Genomic DNA, 19,355 nt, shown 5'->3' on the forward strand with positions numbered 1-19,355 from the left:
GGGCACAGGGCACCGGAGGCTTCACTCCAAGAGGTGAGTCCACCTTCTGGCAGCCAGACAGGAAGGGAGAAGGTTGGTGGCAGATGCGCAGTGGTGGGCAGGGTTGCAGGGGCCCCTTCCAGAGGCCACCCGTGGGCAGAGGGTCACTGTGTGACTCGGGGAAGGCAGGCAGAGGCCACGCCATGCAGGAGGGGCAAGCTACCAATTTTCTCAACCCAGACAGCAGTATCACACATCAGCTGAGTGAGAGCAGAGGCCAGAGGCCAGCGGTGGCAGAGGCCAGTACACATGGGACCTGTGCTCCTGGGGCGGGCAGTCCTGATGCCCACTGCATCCGTTTAAGTGATGTCAGCCAGCTGTGTCTCTGCAGTCAAACCATGATGCCCTCCCAATGGGGGGCCAGGATGGCCCTGCTGCTCGCGCGGCTTGGCCAGTCCCCAGCCTCTGGCCACCCTCTGCTGGGACATCCCTGACCCACATGCACCAAGCTCCTCATTTCGGTTTTGCCATGGGCAATATCATTAGCCCTTTTCTAGAACTGCCGATGGTTTGAGGGTGGGACCTGTGTCCACACTTTATAAGCCACTGACAGGACCAGGGTGGTGCCAGTCACCAGACACCTGGCAGACAGCACACCTAGGGGATGCAGGGGGCAGAGAGTGAGTCCTTACCGCCGCCAGGGTGGAAGAGCAGGCGATGTCCTTCGGATCTGAAAGAGCAAACACACAGCAACCTGTGAGCCTGGCTGGGTGTTCCCACCCACACCGAAGACAACACCCCACATAATGCTCTTACTCAATTAGCAACCATTTTGTAAAAGAGTGCCCCAGGCGGCATGTCTGGGGGGCGAGGCTGGCAGCTTGGCCAGCCTGCAAAGGACCCACATGTGTCCCCTGCTCGGTCAGTTACCGCAACTGCTTAATCCCAGGCCCTGAGGTTGGGAGAGGAGCGCCCCAAGCAGTGTCCTGAGGGCCCACCTGAGAGGGGAGGTGGTCACTTGGGGTTACGACAGTGGCTACCCTTGTGGTTTTCTCCAGTCACTGTGAGGCCCCCAGGGTCAGTCAGGAAGCCTGTGCTCCTGAGGCTTGGACAGTCCCACAGTATGTGGCTTTTCCTGGCTCTCAACTTGCAGGGCATGAGCACGTATGACCCTTGGCTGAGACAGGTCTGAGGGTGGCTGCTAGGCAGACCCCGAGGGGCTGTGAACGTGGCGCCCTGCCCTCTGGCTCGGGCCCGCACAGGAAGGAGGAACAGGAGGGAGCCCGGCCCTTGTTGCTGGTGATAAGAGGTACATCTGAAACCTCCACTGCCCCCCCGAGTCAGTGGTTAGGGCCAAGGAGGGACAGGTGGTCATGTCCGAGGTGCTCATGGCGTCTGCTGCTCCTGTCAGCCATGCTCTGCTCTTGCAGACAGCATCCGTGCATCGTCACTCACAGCCAGGTTTCACCATTCATGCCTGTGGACCTTCTCAGCCCCGTAGAAAGGATAGGACATCGGTCCCCTTGGCAGAAAGGGTCTGGCGGTCTTACTTTTTGCTCTGCTATAGAGGACAACAAGTAGTCCCTTTAGACCAACGTGCCCTGTGTCTATAGAGGACCCAGGTTGATGGTGACATCTCAGCCACGAGGAGAGGCCTCATTCACAGAGCCCGGCTCCGGCCTGAGTGAGCAGGAGGAGAAAGGGGATTCAGAGCCGCAGATTGGCTTCTCTATGCTAACAGACACCCACGGATACAGGGCCTTTGGGTGCCTGGAGTCCCAGTGCGTGGAGAGGTCAGGCCTACAGAGCTGTCTCCTCCCGTGAGGCTGGTGGAGGGGCTCGGAGGTCCAGTACACTGGAGAGCACATGGGAGTCCCTGTCAAAGCTGTGCACATGGAGAAGCTCCTGCAGACCCCAGCTGCAGAGATATTAGGGACCCTCCTACCAAAGGCAAGGAGCAGACATGGGAGTCTGGCCTACATACCACAGTGATAGGAGCCTCGAGTCCCGTCAACCTTTCTTGGTTCCTGTGGGGGCCTCACTGCAGGCTCCAGGGCCCCAGGCAGGAAAGAAAAGGGCCTGGGGCCCAGGACTGCATCCATTTGCATGCAGCTGTCTCCCACAGATGCCAGGGCAGGACTGGAGTGTATGCTCTGGCAAAAACACGTGGGCTGTGGTTAGGCACAAGGTGGACTCAGATAATGGAATGATGGTGGCTGAGAAGGCATGGGTACATGGTGTTTCTCAGACACTTTTTGAAGAAGAGTCCCCATAGCCCCCAAGAATAACCTTTCAACTCCCAGGGTCCCAGGTAACCCAGGTTTGAGAAACATTGACTTTAGACCCTAAACTCCTATTGTAGGAAAATGCCTTTCAAGTGAATAGTACATCTAAGAGAAGACAGCATTTATAACTGACAGCTTGGTTATTTAAAATAATCGAAATGGAAAAAAATTTAATTGAATCCACAAGAACATAACCCTTAAAGCGTCCATGGCCAGAGTATGAGCAAGTCTGAATGGTGAGCTGGCAGGTAGTCACACCCCAACTTCACCACCTAGTGTGTGCTGTTAGGCAGGCTGCTGGTGTCCTAAGCCTCAGGTCTTTTCCCTGAAATCCATGGAATAATATAAGCACCGAGCCTGGCTCAGGGCTCAGAACACAGGAAGGCTTGGTATATGGTAGCCTCCCCCTTCCCTCCCATCAAAGTGTCCTAATTATGACATGGGAGGAACAGCCCCAGAGTGTGTGCTACTAATTCCTAAGAAGCCTTGAGAGATGTCTAATTCCACGCAAACAATGAGGTCAACCTCAGACTTTAATACAGGGGGAGATGTGACCTCAGAGGCACAGTCAACACCGTGGAAGAAGTGCGAACAGGGCTCAGAAGCTTCCTTCTGCAGGAAGGCAGGGAAACACCAAGCCCAGTAGGTGTCCATGGGCTGAACGGGCCAGGCCCTGGGGACCAGCCTTAGGGAAGCAAGGAGAGGAGACAGGGAGTAGCCAGGCCAGCTTGTTAAGGGCAACTGATCGACCAGGACACTTCCTTCAGCCGGGACAGATGAGCCACGTCAAGGGGCGCCCAGCAATGCAGAGGCGAGAACTAGGAGCAGGTGACAGAGTGACAGGAGCCAGGATGACCCCAGGGCTCGGGGGTGGGCCAGAGTGCGTGGAGATGCATGTGCCCCAAAACCACAGAAGGCAGCTGGAGGCCCAGGGCGGGACGGGCAGACGGGAGGCGCAGTGAGATGAAATTCTTGGTGGTCCCATGGAGCTCAACTGAGGATCTCGTATCACCTTGACTATACTTAGCAGTGATGGCTACTGGCTAGACAGGAGGAAAGAAAACCGTCAACACCGGGAGGATCGTGTTAGGCAGAGAGGAGTGGAGGGTGCCCCTGGGGCCAGGCTGCAGCCCCACACACTCCGCCCCTGCCCATGTTGCCCAGGAGTCCCCACAGGTGCCAGCTTGCCGCCTTTCCCTCCAGGGCTCAGGAGAACCTGAGAAGCAGGAGGCGCAGGCCTGGGTCTGAGAGTGCACCTGTGTCTCCCATGCCTACAGTGGGAAAACCATATAGGTGTGGTCTACTGGCTTCCAGGCTGGCAGGCCTGGCGGGAGCTGAGAACTGCATTTCTGTCCAAGTGGGCCAGGGAAGGGTTAGCACAGGACCCTGAGAGGGGAGCTGGTAGGTGCAGCCTGGAATAAGAGGGAGGCACTGACAGAAGTGGGCGCAGCCCTTGGTGCAGACCCTCTCAGAGTCGCCTTGTCTAGGGGGTACTGGGGGAGGACAAGTCCCTGCCCAGGGTCACTGAGCCGAATGGGTACAGTGCCAAGATCCTCAGCCAGGCCGGCGAGCCAGCGCCTGTCTGCTGCCACACTCCGCTCCCCACCACAGTTCTCCCCCTCCCTCCAGAACCAACCCTTTGTCAGTCAAGGGAGAGGGTAAAAGCCACCTGGTTTCTATGCCTTGGGCAGAAGGCCCCCAGCATGCCCCACTCCAGTCACGAGGAAGTGCACTGTTCTCCAGGTGATTGTAATGAACACCTGCGGAGCACAGGTGCCAGAGCTCCAGGTGGTGGGGAGCCAGTCTGGAGGAAACCAGATGACACGAATGACCTTTCCCCAAGCTCTTGTGACACTCAAGCTACAAATGTCACAGGTTGGCAGGTTGGAAAGGGGGTCAAAGTACCCGCCATCTGCTTAATAATGCACTTGTCTGGCCATGCTGAGATGCTAAAAGCGTCCTTGGCCCTGGAGACACTGGAGGAATGGGAGGGTGCCACAGCCCGACCCTTTGTGCCCAGGCTGGCCGGCGGGTCTGCACACTCCTCCGAACCTGACTTTGCTTCTCACTGACAGACAAGCTGGCCCCTGAGCCTCACATCGACTTGGCTATTTTAAAAATTAGAAGGTTAGGTTAGCAGTGAGGAAAACAAGTGAAAAACTGCATAGAATATGCCTTAGCTTTTTGGGTGGGGGGCTGGTGGCTCCAGATATGAAGCTGAAGCTACAATCAATGCCCAGCATGGATGGAGTGACGTGAGCCCTGAGCATACCCACCCGCAGCTAATAGCAGGAGCTGCGTAGCACCGTAGGACTGATTTTCCTTTAAGCCACATCAAAGAAGTAAATGCCAAGCGTAACCCATGGGACTAGCTTGTGAGTCAGAACACCCTGATGTGAAACAGCTACAGCAGTGCCAGCTACAAATCCTTGTCCTGCCAGAGCTCTGTGCTAAAGTTCATTTCACACTCAAAAGTTTGGTATTAAGTCTGGAATGGAACAAAGAATTTGGTTTTCTGAACAATCTTCACCTAATTAAGACACTAGGCTTAGATCATGTCATGGTTTATAATATTGTCTAAAATGTATCTAATCAGAAAGTGAACAAGCTGGCAAGATACCTATCAGTTGGAGGCAGCAAGACCAGGGTGAGCAGGTGCAGCCACAGGGGTTGGGTGCTGCCCCCAGGGAGCCATGGGGCCAGTCTCTGGGAGATGAGCCTTCCGAACATGGGAAACCATGTGCCTGGTGATGGGGGTGGGGAATTTTAATTTTAATATCAGTTACTCCAGAAATCAGGGAACAGCAGAATATCCTTCAAGACGAGGAGAAAAACAGCTAACTGGGGAAGTCCACACCTGCGGAAGGAGGTCTCCCTGGCAGGGCAGCTGGGACAGTGGAGGCTTCATGACTAAGAGAAGCAGCACGTTCTCTACAGCTTGGTCCCCAAAGTGCACCCAGGGGCATCTCCAAGGCCACAGGTACTTACGTTCGATGAGGAAGAGAAAGCACAGCATCCCCATGGCTGCCACGATGACCCCAGGCACAACGAAGGACAGGCCCCAGCACGTGGACACCCAGTAGCCAGCAATCAAGGACCCCAAAATGTTGCCCACAGAGGTGTGCGAATTCCAGACACCCATGATCAAACCTCGCCTGCAGCACAAGACACAAGATGACAGATAAGGTGGAGAAGCTCAAGCGGGCTGGTCTGTGCAGCACACAGAGCCTGCCATGTTGAAGAGCCAGCAGGGAAATAAAGAGGCGACACAAATGCTGGTCTTGTGGACACAGGACCGCAGTCAGCGCTGTGCGTGCACTGCACCTCGGGCTGTGGACCGCACTTCTCCCTCGGGGCTGATTCATTCTGACTGAGAGAGGTTGGAGGCCTTCTGCCGAAATTCTTGGAAGGCCCCAAACTCAAAACTGTGCTCTGCCATCTAAGCATGATCATCTGACGAAACAGGCCCTGAACAGAAGTCACCCTGCCGAAGCTGCCAGATGAAGGAGGGGCTCTGGCCGGGCTCCAGAGCCGGTCCTCGTTCTCCTCTCCCCATCTTGCTCGTCTCCTGTGCCTCCTGGCCAGGGCCCTGGCCGCGCTGTGAGCCAGCCAGCCGGGCGGTGCAGTCGGAACTGCTGCTGGGTGACCTGGACCCGCCGCACTTCCATGTGCCCGGGAGGCCTGTGAAGTGCGGCTACCACCTCAAAAGGCTGGGGGCGGGGTCCTGAACTCTGCATTTCTGCCACGTTCCTGAGGAAGGTGAGGCCAATGCTGCTGGGCAGCTGTGCAGAATGGCACAGATTCCGCTCGCCCACAACTGGCGGCATCCCCACAACAGAGGCGCATCTGAATTTCAGAACCTCAGGTCCCAGAGGCTTCAATCATCATATTTCATAGAGTAAATGAGCCACGTCTTTTTCCGCAGTAAATCTAAAGAAAAACTAAAACCAACGTGGTCTCGTTCTCAGTGGAATCTCTTAAAAAATAAATGCTACTGCAAACAGGGCCCCCTTCCCTCACCTTCCTTTTCCAAACCAGTTGCCGAGGCAGGTGACGACACTGGGCCAGCCGGTGGTCTGCACCAGTCCGTTCATGACCTGCAACAGCGGGAAGAGGATTGAGTGCAAGCCGAGCCGTGCCCGCGCCCGTCTCCAGGCACGGCTCACAAAGCTTACGGTTCTCTGTTCTTCTGAAGTTTGGGGCACAGCCTGGACTCTCACAAAAAGAAGGGGGCAAAACTCTATTTGATGTGAGCCTCAGCAGCCAAATATGTGTGATGTGCTTTACAGAGTACATGTGTGCGTGAACTTTACGGCAAAGGTAGCACATGCCTATTGTGAAAATTCTAGAACAAGTAGAGAAAAGAAAAAAAAAAAATCTCTTGCTAGATTAACTATGGTTAATAGCTTGGGGCCAGGCTTTCCAGTCTCTTCCAAATCTAAAACCATAGAAAGAGAGAAAAATTTCACTCTTTTTAATAGAACTGTGGTTGTACCTTCAATGTAGCTTGTAGATGGCATGTTCTCACTTTTTATACCAGGAAGCAGGCACTGTTGCCAGAGGTGCTCTGAAGGCGCATAACCATGACCCAGCACCTGGGGAGGGCATGCGTCCCCTTTCCCAGAGCTCCCCAAGCTCACATTTGAGAGGGGATTAGGGAGCATGTGGGACGGGTTTGCTTTAGTCTTGGGAGCATCGGGGGCAACCTCAGAGGAGACAGGGAACAGGGTCCAGTCCGGGGCCTTCAACCCCGCAGGATGACCAGCTCTCCGGGAGACAGTCCGGGAGCCGCAGGCCTGGCCTTCCCTCCAGGGACATGTCGGGACTCTGCAAGTGTGCTTTCCCCCTTCCTTCCCCTTCCGTATTACTGTAAAGTATGAATCACTTTTATAATTAAAACAGCCAAACTTCACATCCTAGGGTCAAATTTTAAAAAGCCAGCTCCATACAACTTGCTGTGATGACTTTATAACATCCCCCAGTCTACTTGGCCAATCTCAGATGCTGGGTGTCAGCACTGTACATGATTTTCCATTTCTAGTCAATATTTGCCCACAGGGCTGTTGGGAGGGGCAGAGCCAAGAGTATCCGGGAGGACGGCCCAGCAGGAAGGGCCAAGCCCCAGCCCGCTTGCACCTTCACGCCGCTCCACGCACCACTAGGCCCCCGCCTTCCTCTCCACTGACCCCCTCCCACAGCCTCCTGCCACCAGCTGAGCCCGCCTTCCTCCAGTCCCTGCTGCAACCGCATCCCTCCACGTCTTGCGTGCGCAAGTCTGTCACCCGACAGAACGCCTCCAGCTCATCTAGATTGAGGCAGAAGGAGTTGGGGCTTTGTGCTTTGATCCCCTGCTGGGGTACTGACAAATGGGATTCCTTAAGAGGCAGCCCCTGAAACTAAGGAAAACCTCACAGTTGCTGGAATTTCAATGCAGAAAACAGGAGGGAACGTCCGCAGCAGTGCTCACCCTGCCATCAGACAGGACACGGTTTTGTGCCCCTCCCGTCATCTATCACTATCTCTCTTGGCAGGGGGAGTGACCCCAACTGAAACACCCCGCCCAACTCATCCTAGAACCCCACATGTGGTGAGCCATGACCCAGACCTTACCTGAGTTACCACATAGAACCCAAAACTGTGGATATTGTAGAAATACCCTAATCCAAACAGAGCGGTGAAGGCACCACTGGCCAGCATCCCACAGGTTAGGTAACACCGGATGGGCAGGCGCTCGCCTAGTATGCCACTGAGGATGGAGAAAAGAAGGAAGACAAATGTGAGAAAACAAACACACCCATAATGTAAATGACCCAGTTATTTCTTTCCGGATGTTTCCATGATGTTCTCTGAGCTTTTAGAAGCACTACAATTTCCAGGAAGATTTAATCACGACTATTTCTCAATGGAGCATTTATCAATCAGAAATTGGCAACTGGCAAACTCTCTTGAGATTTTATTTCTAGTATAAGTCACTAACTATCAAATAATAGACCTTGAACACTGACTTGCAGGTGATAGCTGTCAATTTAAAAAAACTTGTTCTGCTAAGTCACAGGACAAGTTACTTTTACATAAACAATAGCTAGTAAATATACACAGTATTTTAAAATTTCAGCTGTCAAATGTCATGCTGTGAAAACGGATCCCTTGTGACCTTGAGCAAGTCTCCAGGCCCTCCAGCTGTCATTAAGTCACCTGCATTAAACGCTGGCTGGACAGGCCCTGCCACTAGCCCCTCTGTGATCTACCACTGTGATCTATTTCACAGACAGAAGATTCTAAGTGAGATCTGAAACATGGGAGTAGAGGCTCTGTGCTCCTTTTGAACAGCTACATGACCCAGAGAAGAGCACACCTCTCTGGAGAATCCCCTCCCAGAGCTGTCTGGGTGCTCCTGTAAGGCTGATCAGTGCGCCCTGAGTGCCTCGTGGATGATGGGGATGCAGTAAAATGGCTCTCTGGGGCTGGTGAGGACGAGAGGTTCTCTGCTTCCATTCTAGGGCATACACTTCACAGGCTTTTACCACTAGCACACCACACCACTAATGTCATATGAAATACATCCTTCACTGCCTTGTGGGTAAAGACACTGTGGAACAACAGCTTGGCATTGTGACTTATTAGTGAATAGGAAAACAGAATAATCACAGAATAGGAAAACAGAATAATTCTGAGCCGCTGCAATCATTAAAGACTCTATGGGTCTCATTTTCTTCTACATTATGATTTAGGAGTCAGATTAAATACAAAATATGATGAAGAATGACATCTGCCTGCCCATGAACAGCACTCCTGAGCTATCTCCGCAATTCCAGTCTTTCGTCTTAAGAAGCATCACACCAGAGAACGTTTCCTTTTGAATTTACCAAATAAAAAAGATCTACCTCATATCATGCACATGACCTCTGAAACAAGAGAGCAGAGAAATAACTTAAAATTATACACAATATTCAGTTTAAATTTTAAGCTGAGGAGAAACTGGTCACACACAAGCTCAAGAGTAAACGAGTCACCTGTTTCAACCTTTTCACTTCAGAGAAGAGGAAACATGTTCTGGGGGCGAGGGGGTGCTGGCTGATCTGCCCAGGGACACAGAACAAGTGGCGGAGTCAGGCGGGCCTCCTGGGAGCTAGTGCCATCGGCGAGGGCTTGCAAACATCCTCTGGTCTTTCCATACGATATCAGGCCCAAGTTGGTCTCTGCTTAAAGTTTTTAAAGGGGAGTTCTAAAATGGAATGGACGCCATTCTGCACATACCACGCTCATACAGGAACTAAAGGCCACGCTGTATCGACTGAATCCACAAGGAATGACCTGGGCTAATGAAGGTGCCCCCATATCTGAGTCACCTGGTAGATCTCACTACTAGCCACGGGCCACGATGTCACCAAAAGGCAGCACAAGCAGCAGTGCACTTCTCATAATAGTCATGAGGCTACTGTGGGTGCCACATTAGAATTTCCTAATGATCCTAACTGGCGAGCTGCATGAAGAATTGTATTTGCCAATAAATAAGCAACAATAAACCCACTTTATTTAAACCAGGTTTCTTAACCTCAGCACTCCTGGCATCTTGGGTCCAGTAATTCTTTGTGGAGAGGGGCTGCCTGTGCACTGTGGCATGCTTATTAGAACCCTGGCCTCTGCCTAGTAGATGCCAGTAGTGCCCCCTTCTCCAGCTGTGACAACCAAATCTGTCTCTAGGTATTGCTAAATGTTTCCTAGGGGACAAAATCACTCCCAGCTAAGAACCATATTTAAATACTGTCTTCTAGTAAGAAAGAGCACCCTCCAGCCTTTGTGCTACAGATGAGTCCTTTGTGCTACAGATGAGTCCTTTGTGCTACAGATGAGTAGTGTCCCTGGGAGACCGCAGTCTTTAGAATTCAAACATGTGGCCTCAAGATGGAATATGGCTGGTGGCCTGGTTGTGACCCATGCCCTAGGAAGCCTGAGGCTTACACTGGATTTCCCTTCCATTGGGCTCACGTGCTGTTGTGCACCACATGCTTTAGGCTTCCATATCCATCATCATTCATTCACTTGTTCATTTGTTACCTGGGACAAACTCTGCACTGCTAGGCAAACATGGAAATACAATAGGGGGCATCCGCTCCATCAGCAGACAGAGCAGAAGGGCCCTTAGCTGGGGAGGGGCACTCTGGGTGGTCTCAGCAAAGCAGCCAAACATTTACATGGATCCTCAAGATTCTCAAAACTCTCAAGGTCTCTCAGTCTCTGAACAAAAGCTTCTTGGGCTAAAGGCCTTAGTCCCTCCAATGCTTTGTTTTTTAAAACCTGGCTACACTGCATAATACCAGGTTTCAATGGCCAATCACATGCCCTGTTACCCACGTGACATGCACCAGCCTTCCAGGTCTATTTTGCATGGTGAATGATCACATGTAACAGATGCGGGGGCACACCCCATGCCAGGCACCTTGGGGCGCTCCCCCTGTATTTGCTCATCTGATCCTCCTACATGCCTAGTAGTTAAGAGCTGTTTCCCCCATTTTGCAAAGGGGAAACTGAGTCCCAAGGCGCTGTGGCAACTAGTCTGAAGCCACACAGGCAAGTGCGGTGCTGGGATCCACATCCCATTGGTATGTCTGGGGCCCACAGCCCTGGCCACCATGCACTTGGCCTCAGTGTGCTCAGGAGAGCTGCTTCGACTGGGCTAAGTGGGGCATCCAGGCAGACATGCACAGCACACACTGTGAAACACACCCCGATGCTAGGAGGCATCCATGAGTTGGGACACGTAAGTAGATGGAGGCCCCTGAAACCACAAGAGAGGGAACACCCTGCTGAGCACCACAGGGCAGCCAGCACCCTGTTCCTAAGTGCCCACATCCCATCCTGGCAGGGCACACAGTACCCGCTGGACCCTGGGGCCAGGACAGTTGTCCGCAGATGGTCTGCCCCAGTCAGCAGGACATCCAGGGCACCTAACCATGCTGCTTAACAGTCCGGCCACACAGCATGATGTGCATGCTGTGCATCCGGGTCTCTGGGCAGAGCCCCCGCATGCAGCCCTGAGCACACAGCACACAGACACACCTGCATGGAACCAGACCTACCTCAGGTACATGCCGACAGCGTACGCACACAGGAAGGAGTAATCCAGGGCCCCGAGCAGCTGCTGGTAGTTATCCCGATCTGTACAGGTTGAAGATCAACAGGAAAAGGTGAGGAGTATTTAGATTTCACTATCAGTTTATGTTTCTGGGTGGGCAGTAAAATACACACAGCTGCCCTGTGCATCTGGGCAGTGCCTCAGGCGAGAGGGTGGTTTTGAAACAAAATAGGGCAGCACGTCTTGCTTGCAAAGGGAAATAAAGTTGCCACGTTTTCAAATAACCACAGAATAAACATTGTTTGGATTAGATAAGACCCCCATTATTCACAGTGGTGGTTTATACATCTTGTTCCACATGTTTAACTGGCTTTGCTTCAGCCCCACCCGCCTCTGGGATTTCTCTCCTTCCACCTGTTTACTCGGCAGGTCCTAACTGCCAGCTCTGATCAATACAAAACACAGGCAATCCCGGCAGATTTCCCCACTAAGAGAAGCTTCTCTCAGGAGGAAACCCCTGTGTATGCAGGCACGTGGGCACTGGCAGAGGGGGAGGATGCATGGGGTGGGGGGGGCATGGCCACAGAGGGGCTGGTTCACTGAAGAATGTCACACTGCTGCTCGACTGGCAGGGCCAGGGCTGGAAGCTGGGCCTGCCAGTGGTCTTGGCTTGAGGAGATGCCAGGGGGCTGATGGGGAACTCACCAAACGGGGCCCAGCCGCAATCGGTGGTGTTGCCTGGGAGCAGGGGGCGGGGGGTGGCACCAGCTGGCTGGCTCTGGCCATGGAATTCGACGTCCCTCTCATCCAAAGCAGCACAGTACCTGTGGAGCTCACCCTGGACACCCACAGGTAGGCCAGGAACCAGAGAGAAGAAGTGCAGTCAGGTACAGCCCAGCAGGGCACTGAGGGAACAGCCGCCCGTCTTTTAAAAGCCTTCCCTGGTGACTGAGTTCCACGGGGAATGAGGCCCCCCTGGGCAGTCTGCCTAAGGGTGGAAGGTTTCTCAGGCTCTCCAGCGGCCCCACCCCTGGGCATACACAGCCAACATAAGCTTGCAGGGGCCCCAAGACCCCTGCTCAGAGCATCTGTGTGCTGAGCGTTGGCTGCCTGTCACCCCGGGCCACCTGCCCATAGCAGGACAGATTCACCTTCCTAGAGTCACACTGTTGAGTGCTGCGCAGCAACACCAGGGAACAAGTCCCCAGCCGATGCCACCACGAGGAGGAACCTCACACAACAAGCCCAACACAGGAGCGCAAACAATTCCAGAACAGTGACATTGGTGAGAACCACAGTTACCCCAAGGATGATAACGAGGGGGGAGGGGCCCAAGGAGCCTCCTAGGAGCTGGGAAGGGGCCGGACCCAAACCCAGGTGGAGATTTCCTGGGTGAGCATGTAAATATTTGCCAGGCTAGTTGCTTAGACCTGTGTGCTTTACAACATGCAAATGACACCCCAGTAAAAGAGAGGCAGGCAGGAAGAAGGCTACCAGCCCACCCGGCTGTCCAAGACACAACATGCAGAGCAGGGGCCAGGGGCCTGAGAGGCGTGGAGAGGGGCTGGTTTGGTGGGGAGCGTGGCTGGGAACTTGCTGACTGGCAGGCGGGAGCCTGAGCGAGCCTATCCAGGGTCACCTGCAGCGGGGCCACCACTCCTCACTGATGGCCATTCTGGGCTCAGTGCCGCTGACTGCCTTTCCCTGATGCATCCTGTGGACGCCAACTGGGCCAGAACCTGGGCTTCACAGCTTTAGCGAAATGCTAAACATTTCACTACAGAAGCTCCAGGGAGTGTGGGAGAGGACCTCCCAGGCTGCAAGGGAACCTGTGAGTTCACTCGGCAGGGAAGCAGGGGACAAGGAATGCTGCGGACAATACCCCAGATGGGATGTCACACCCTCTCTCAACAGTGAACATCCCCTGGGAGGAGCCGTCCATGGGAAACAGAGAGGGTCCCAGAGGATCCCTTCGGACCCTTAAATACACAGAAAAGATTTTGTTTTGGGTGATGATAGATGGGAGGTGGCCTAGCATCCTGGTCAGGGACACAGGCTCTCCCCTGGGACCCCGGTGCCGCCGAGCTGGCTCCGGCCCTCAGCTGGGGCATGTGAGCTCCCTGGCACCCGTCGTTACAAGGCCGGGACACTCCAGCCTGTCCAGCGCTGCTGGGAGGACGAGCTGTGTGCAGGGAGCTCCTCTCTGGGTCCTTAGCCCTGGAAGGGGCTGTGAGCACGGTCCCTCCCACAGGCTCCTCCTGCCTCTACTTACCCCTGAACTCATTCAGAGCCCCCCAGCCCTCCTCCTTCATACTGGAGATGCAATCTTCAATCCCCCCACCCCCCACCGACAGGCTGCAGCAAAGGCAATACAAGATTTAATATTATTCCAACACAAAGGGTTCTGAGGATATTTAACCACATATTTTCAACAATACTGCTCTATCTTAACATTTCAATGAATTTTATTTCCAAAACCTATTGTTTGAGGGAAAATTAAGGAATAATTAAACCAAGATGAACTGATCAGAGAAAAACTCACCAGGCGAACTTATTCTGTCCATGGTATAAAATCATTTGGAGGGGAGCTAGTACTTTGCAAATTTTTTACAAGCATCTTTCAACAGATAGCATATGAAATTAACCAACATGTTACAACAGGCAGTTATTACAAGTTCATCAATCCACAGACTATGTGGCCACCAAGGAATGTGTATGAAATGCTGAAGGAGGAAGAGCAGATGGAATGCTCCAGGTACATGGTCCTCACAATTGTTAAAACGTCTGTGAACACGCAGTGGAACAGCAACAATGTAATGAGAGCAAAACTCCAGAGAAATTGGAAGGTGGTGGGTGGGGGAAGGCAGGGCCACACCGTGGAAGGTCACAGAAAAGCACGAAGTCATGAAGCAAGGTGCGCGTGGGCGGAGGGGCAGGGACAACTGGGATCTGGGTGTCTGCATGTAACCTCCTGCCTACAAAGTCCCTGTCCAACCCTAGTCCCCTCCAGAAATTGGGCAGCAAAAGGGCATCGTTTCCAAGGTCAGCAGGCAGCTACGGCCGCTGCCAGAAAAGGCTGGGCCTGCTTAAGTCCTCCACTTGTACACCCCACGCAGCCACCAAGGCAGAGACATATTCATGGGGGCAAAGTAATTTCCACACGAATGAAATTAGTGAAAGAAGGTCCATTTAATGAAGACTCTATCCTTTAGACTATGAACTTGAGCAACTTCACACGGAGCAACTCTACTTCCATCCACTCACTCATTCCAAACACGCGCGCTGGGTGCCTCCGCGGTTCGCAGCCCTGCCCGGCCCTGGGCCTGCAGCCACACTCCTCAGCCTCTGAGACAGGGGCACCAAGCCGGAGCCTGGAAGGCACGCAGGCAATGCGGAGAGGCCCAGGGGAGAAGGGCGGAGAGTGAGAGCCGGGCCTCAGGCCTCACCACCCCCCAGGAGGGGAGAGGCTCTGCCGTTTCACTCCACCTTCGGATGACTGGGGGTGAGTTCAGGGTGCGTGTGCCTAAGCGTGTAATAATCTACATGGGGTGGATGTAGTTAGTGAACTTGCTCTGGTTCATCAGGTCGGGTGAGTCCGTTTCCTTTAACTATTCCTTCACACTCCCTGTGTAAGGCACTGCCCTGGAAGGACCCCCGGAAGAGAGGTGCAGGTCGTGGTGCCTGCTGTGGTCTCAGTGTTTGTGCTGCCCCCAGTCACGGGCTGAAACCCAGCTCCCATAGTGTTGGTAGGGGGAGGCGCTGTCTTTGGAAGCTGAGGTGATTGATGCCCTTGTAAGAGGGACCCCAGAGAGCTCCTTTGCCCCTTCCACCGCGTGAGGGCACAAGAGGCAGCCACCTGCCCGCTGGAAGGTGGGCCTCTCCAGACGCCGACCATGCTGGCATCCTGATCTGGGGCTTAAGGCCTTCAGAACTGCTGCTGATAAGCCCCCCGGTCTGGGTATTTTGTCACAGCAGCATGAGTAGATTGAGACAATGCTCAAAGCAGGAAGAGCAGACAAGCTGAGCGCCACTGACAAACTGCCTGAACATGGCTACGTCCCCTCGGGGGTCACGAGTGCCATGTGAAAGCACACCAGTCACACACAGGCACACACACGCATGCCCCCATGCACGAGGTGAGCAAAAGGACAGGCAACACTCACAAAGGTGAACAGAAATGTACAGGGAGGCTTTTGCTTTATTTTTAAAGAATGGAATCATTTGACAGAGACTTATGTACACCTTATTCTTACTCAAAATACCTCTTGGAAACCATTCCAATTCAACTGGTTTAGTTCTAATTAATTAAGTAGTTGCACATATTAAGATACGGATGTTCCATAATTTATTCACTCTTTCATCTGCTGATTAGGTTCACATAATATCCAGGGTTTGTTTTCCCTTTTCCCTTTTCCCTTTATTTTAATTGCAAGCAGTGCTACCATAAAGATGCTTATGCAGACTCCTAAGTGCTGGTGCTTTTATTTTTATGGGTGAGATTCCCGAAGCAGGACTGAAGGTGCATCTTATTATTGTAAGAGGTGTTACCAGAATGCTTTCCTCCAAACGGCTGCTAACACCTCACACTTCATCGCCATCCCTGGCAGTCCCCTGAGCCCTTCTCCTCCCCCATCACCACCAGCAACAAGGGCTACTACTCTCTTAATGTTGTGCCACTTGGCGGGTATAAAGCGATCTACTGTTACTGTGATTTGTACTTGTGAATACTAGCAAGTTCATACAGTCCCTGGAAAGTCACACCCCTTGTCTGTGAACTGCCTCTTCATCCTCTCCATCCATCATTCCTTTTTCTTAACTTCACATCCCCAAGACGAACATAATTTTGTTCTTGGATTTTTACACTTTGTTTTTTATATTTAAATCTTCAATGTATCCATCTGCTCTTTGTAAGATAGGCATTTATTTTTTCTAGATGAATGACCAGTCTTCCCAATACCATTTATTAAATAAGCTATACTTCTCCCATAACCTCTGCCAAACTATATTTCCTATTCTATTCTACTATAACATTCTCTATTCTTCCTAGTCCTATTCTATAGCATACCATAATAATATCTGATTACAGTGGCTTAAAAATGTTATCCTTTTCACTTTCCTTGGTAATTAATTCTTGGACATTATTTCATATAAACCCTAAGACTGTTTTATTCAATTAAAAAAGATACCACTGAGGTTTTCACTGGAGTTGCATTCTATTTAAATATTAATCCTGGGAACATTGGAACTTTCCAGATAGCAAGTTTCCCACCCAAATCCATGGGATGCACTGCCAACTTTGGGCTTTATTCTCCAACTGTCACCCAGGACTTCACAGCTTCCCCCTCATGGGTCCTGTATGTGCAGAGATGGCAGGGCACTCACTCAGACCAATCAATGCCACCATTCCCCGGGGGGCCACAGGGCTCCCTGCAGCTCAAGCTCCCCCCGAGAACCCACTCCCAGGTGTTTGCTCTGGCCTAGCCTGGAGGCCCAGCTGGCCTGGTGCAGGCCCCACCTGTCCCCCGCCTCAGGCTGCGGCTGGGCTAGAGCTGGGTCAGCAGGTGCCGGCTGTGCTCGCAACCCCACCCCCTCCAGTCCCATTTTCCTCCTCATCACTCTTTTCCTTTTTGTTATATTAATGTCAAAGGGAAATAAAATGTATCAGCAGTGATTAAAGGTAAGTCTAAACAGAGTGACCTAAACCTGACATGACATGATATGTCATGTTCTATAAATGACATTATGATTCATAATCCCTGGTGATCAATTCTAGGTAACCAAAATATAATTTTGTTTTGCTTATAATAGGCTAGGACACATAGACTGCAGGTAATTCAAAACTGTCCATAGGATCAACAGAATCATTACTACAAGGTGTGCTAAAGCGTGAGACAGCTCTGTCAGGCATTATCAAACCTCAACTACCACGGTATTGGGATGGCCTTATCAGCTTAGAAGGCAAGCACACCCACGGGTTGAGTGTCCAGGAACAACTCAGATGCTAAGTCAGAAAACCTGGCTGTGCTGCTGGGCATGTGCTCAGGCACCTAAATAGATCACGTGGCACGAAGGCTGAGAGCAGAGACCGTGGAGCCTTCACAGGACGGTTGTGAGGAAGCTGCTAAATGGCAAGTGTGTGTACCCTGTTGTGCCATGGGGCTTGATAAGCCGCAGTGACTATTACCTTGAGATACCTAATGATGAGCTGACCGTGACCCCTCCTGACCAGTGAGCCCTAAGCCCCCAACAGGGAAGCTGGGAGGGTAACCCAGAACTATGTATGTCCTTTCCTGGCTAAACAGGGTCCATCAGCTGGAACCCAAGTGCCCTGTCCTGGTGCAGATGGCCAGCCCCACCTCCCCATGCTGCCCCTGTCCCAGCACAGACCCCCCACCAGCAGGCTGGTGGCTTCATCACAGTGAAGGCCATCCTCCACAACGCAAGAGCACCCTCCAAGAGCAATCCTGAAGGAGGCCCCCTGACTCTGCCCCGTCCATTCCCCAGGGCTCACCGGGCCCCAGCGGTCTCTCCCTTCTCCTAACTTGCCTTTTTCTTGAGCTGTAGAGCACTTCCTAACTAGGGAGCCAGGAAACAGTGGGGGCTGCTCCCTGGCACGGGTTTCAGAGTCATTGCTCGAGTGGATCAAGGCCCACCATCTCCTGTTCCATCCTTCTCTCTCTTGTGAAAAACCACATTTTTAAAGGTCTGCAAACATTTCCATAGTTGTTAAAACCTGATATATTAAAACAGTGGGAATATTTTGCCAGTGACTTGAAAGGCACAGAAAATTCCTGCTTATTTGAGGTCAAGGAGGGGTTTTGGAATCCTTTGAGTGGATGATGCCATCTGACAGCATCCTCTGGGCAGGCGGGGAGCGCAGGGCTGGCCTGGAGACCAGGAGCAGCTGCGCAGTGCCCAGGGGAGCAGGGGACGCACACGGTGAAGATCAGCAGCACAGTCCCACACCTGTGTCCCCAACGAGGAGGAAGTGTGTGTCGGGGGCAGTGGGCCATACCGAGCTCTCTCTGGCACCGACAGTCTCCTGTTTCCTCTACAACAGAGTGAGAATCACGCCTGCTGATGGTTTACAGGCAAATGGCGCATTCCTAGGAGTGTAAGAAAATGACCTGCCCTCCCTCAGCTAATAGGCTGTTACACACAGGCTTGCCACCTTTGTCTTTCCTCAAAGTCTAGTTAAATGCCTGCTTGACGCTTTCCTGTCCAGTCATCCCTGGAACAGAACCTCGATGCCTAGTGTTATGGGGAACCTGCCGCAGCTGGGCTTGGGATGGAGCTGTAATGACAGATGTGGTGTCAGGGACAATTTAGGATTGGATGCATTGGAGGGAAATGTCACACAAGGTAGAATAAATATTTAACTAAGCTTTAGAATCCTGAAAGTGCCAACTAATATAACTGAAAGCATACTACCTCAAAAGTTATAAACCTGGAGAACATTTTAAAGGATTTTAATTTCAGGAAAGAAACAAAACCAAAACAGCAAAATGACTTGCTTCCAAACATGACATTGTTGCCATTTTCGGTGTCCCCCTCTACCCCCCCACCAACCCCCGGCCCTTAAAGTCATGAGCTCTCAATAGATTCAGGCAGGACGCAGAACTGATGCTTTTCATGGTTTCTTACCTTAACTATGCTGATAGGCTTTCGAGAAAGGTGGAAACTTGCGTACAGCAAAAATGTCAGAACGAGAATGAAGGCTCTGTACCTGCAACGCAAAGCAGAGGTGGGAGATGGCAGGAGATAAGGCCAGACACCCCATGAATCTGGTGCACTGTGCTTTTACACCTTCTTGTGTGTATTTTATTCATTTAGTCCTACGTCAATTATTAATCCTATTACAGCAACGACCTTACATTAAACAAATTTGCCACTTTTGCTTTGTTCAAATTGGAACTATTTAAACATTCATTAAAAAATTAACTGCAATTACAGAAAAATTGAGGACGCAAAAGATTAACATAGGAGTTTACAAAGCAGACAAGAAGGAATGATTA

General features: G+C 52.1%; 1 protein-coding gene across 7 annotated transcripts in view; it reads right to left on the reverse strand.

Moving 5' to 3' along the window:
* Positions 1-19,355, reverse strand: part of SLC37A1 (solute carrier family 37 member 1) — a 69,120-nt gene that overhangs the window by 25,660 nt on the left and 24,105 nt on the right. For all 7 annotated transcript variants that reach the window (XR_012129106.1, XM_073231293.1, XM_073231292.1 and 4 more), the window contains 7 exons: positions 18,985-19,066; positions 12,046-12,178; positions 11,345-11,423; positions 7,875-8,010; positions 6,285-6,361; positions 5,253-5,419; positions 672-709 (listed from right to left, as the gene is read on the reverse strand). Coding sequence is in view for 6 of the 7 variants with exons in the window: in XM_073231293.1 (XP_073087394.1) it covers positions 672-709; positions 5,253-5,419; positions 6,285-6,361; positions 7,875-8,010; positions 11,345-11,423; positions 12,046-12,178; positions 18,985-19,066 (712 nt within the window). In the remaining variant the exon portion in view is untranslated. The remainder of the gene's footprint in view (positions 1-671; positions 710-5,252; positions 5,420-6,284; positions 6,362-7,874; positions 8,011-11,344; positions 11,424-12,045; positions 12,179-18,984; positions 19,067-19,355) is intronic.

The sequence above is a fragment of the Manis javanica genome, chromosome 3, assembly GCF_040802235.1.
Source record: "Manis javanica isolate MJ-LG chromosome 3, MJ_LKY, whole genome shotgun sequence".
Lineage (NCBI taxonomy): Eukaryota > Metazoa > Chordata > Mammalia > Pholidota > Manidae > Manis > Manis javanica.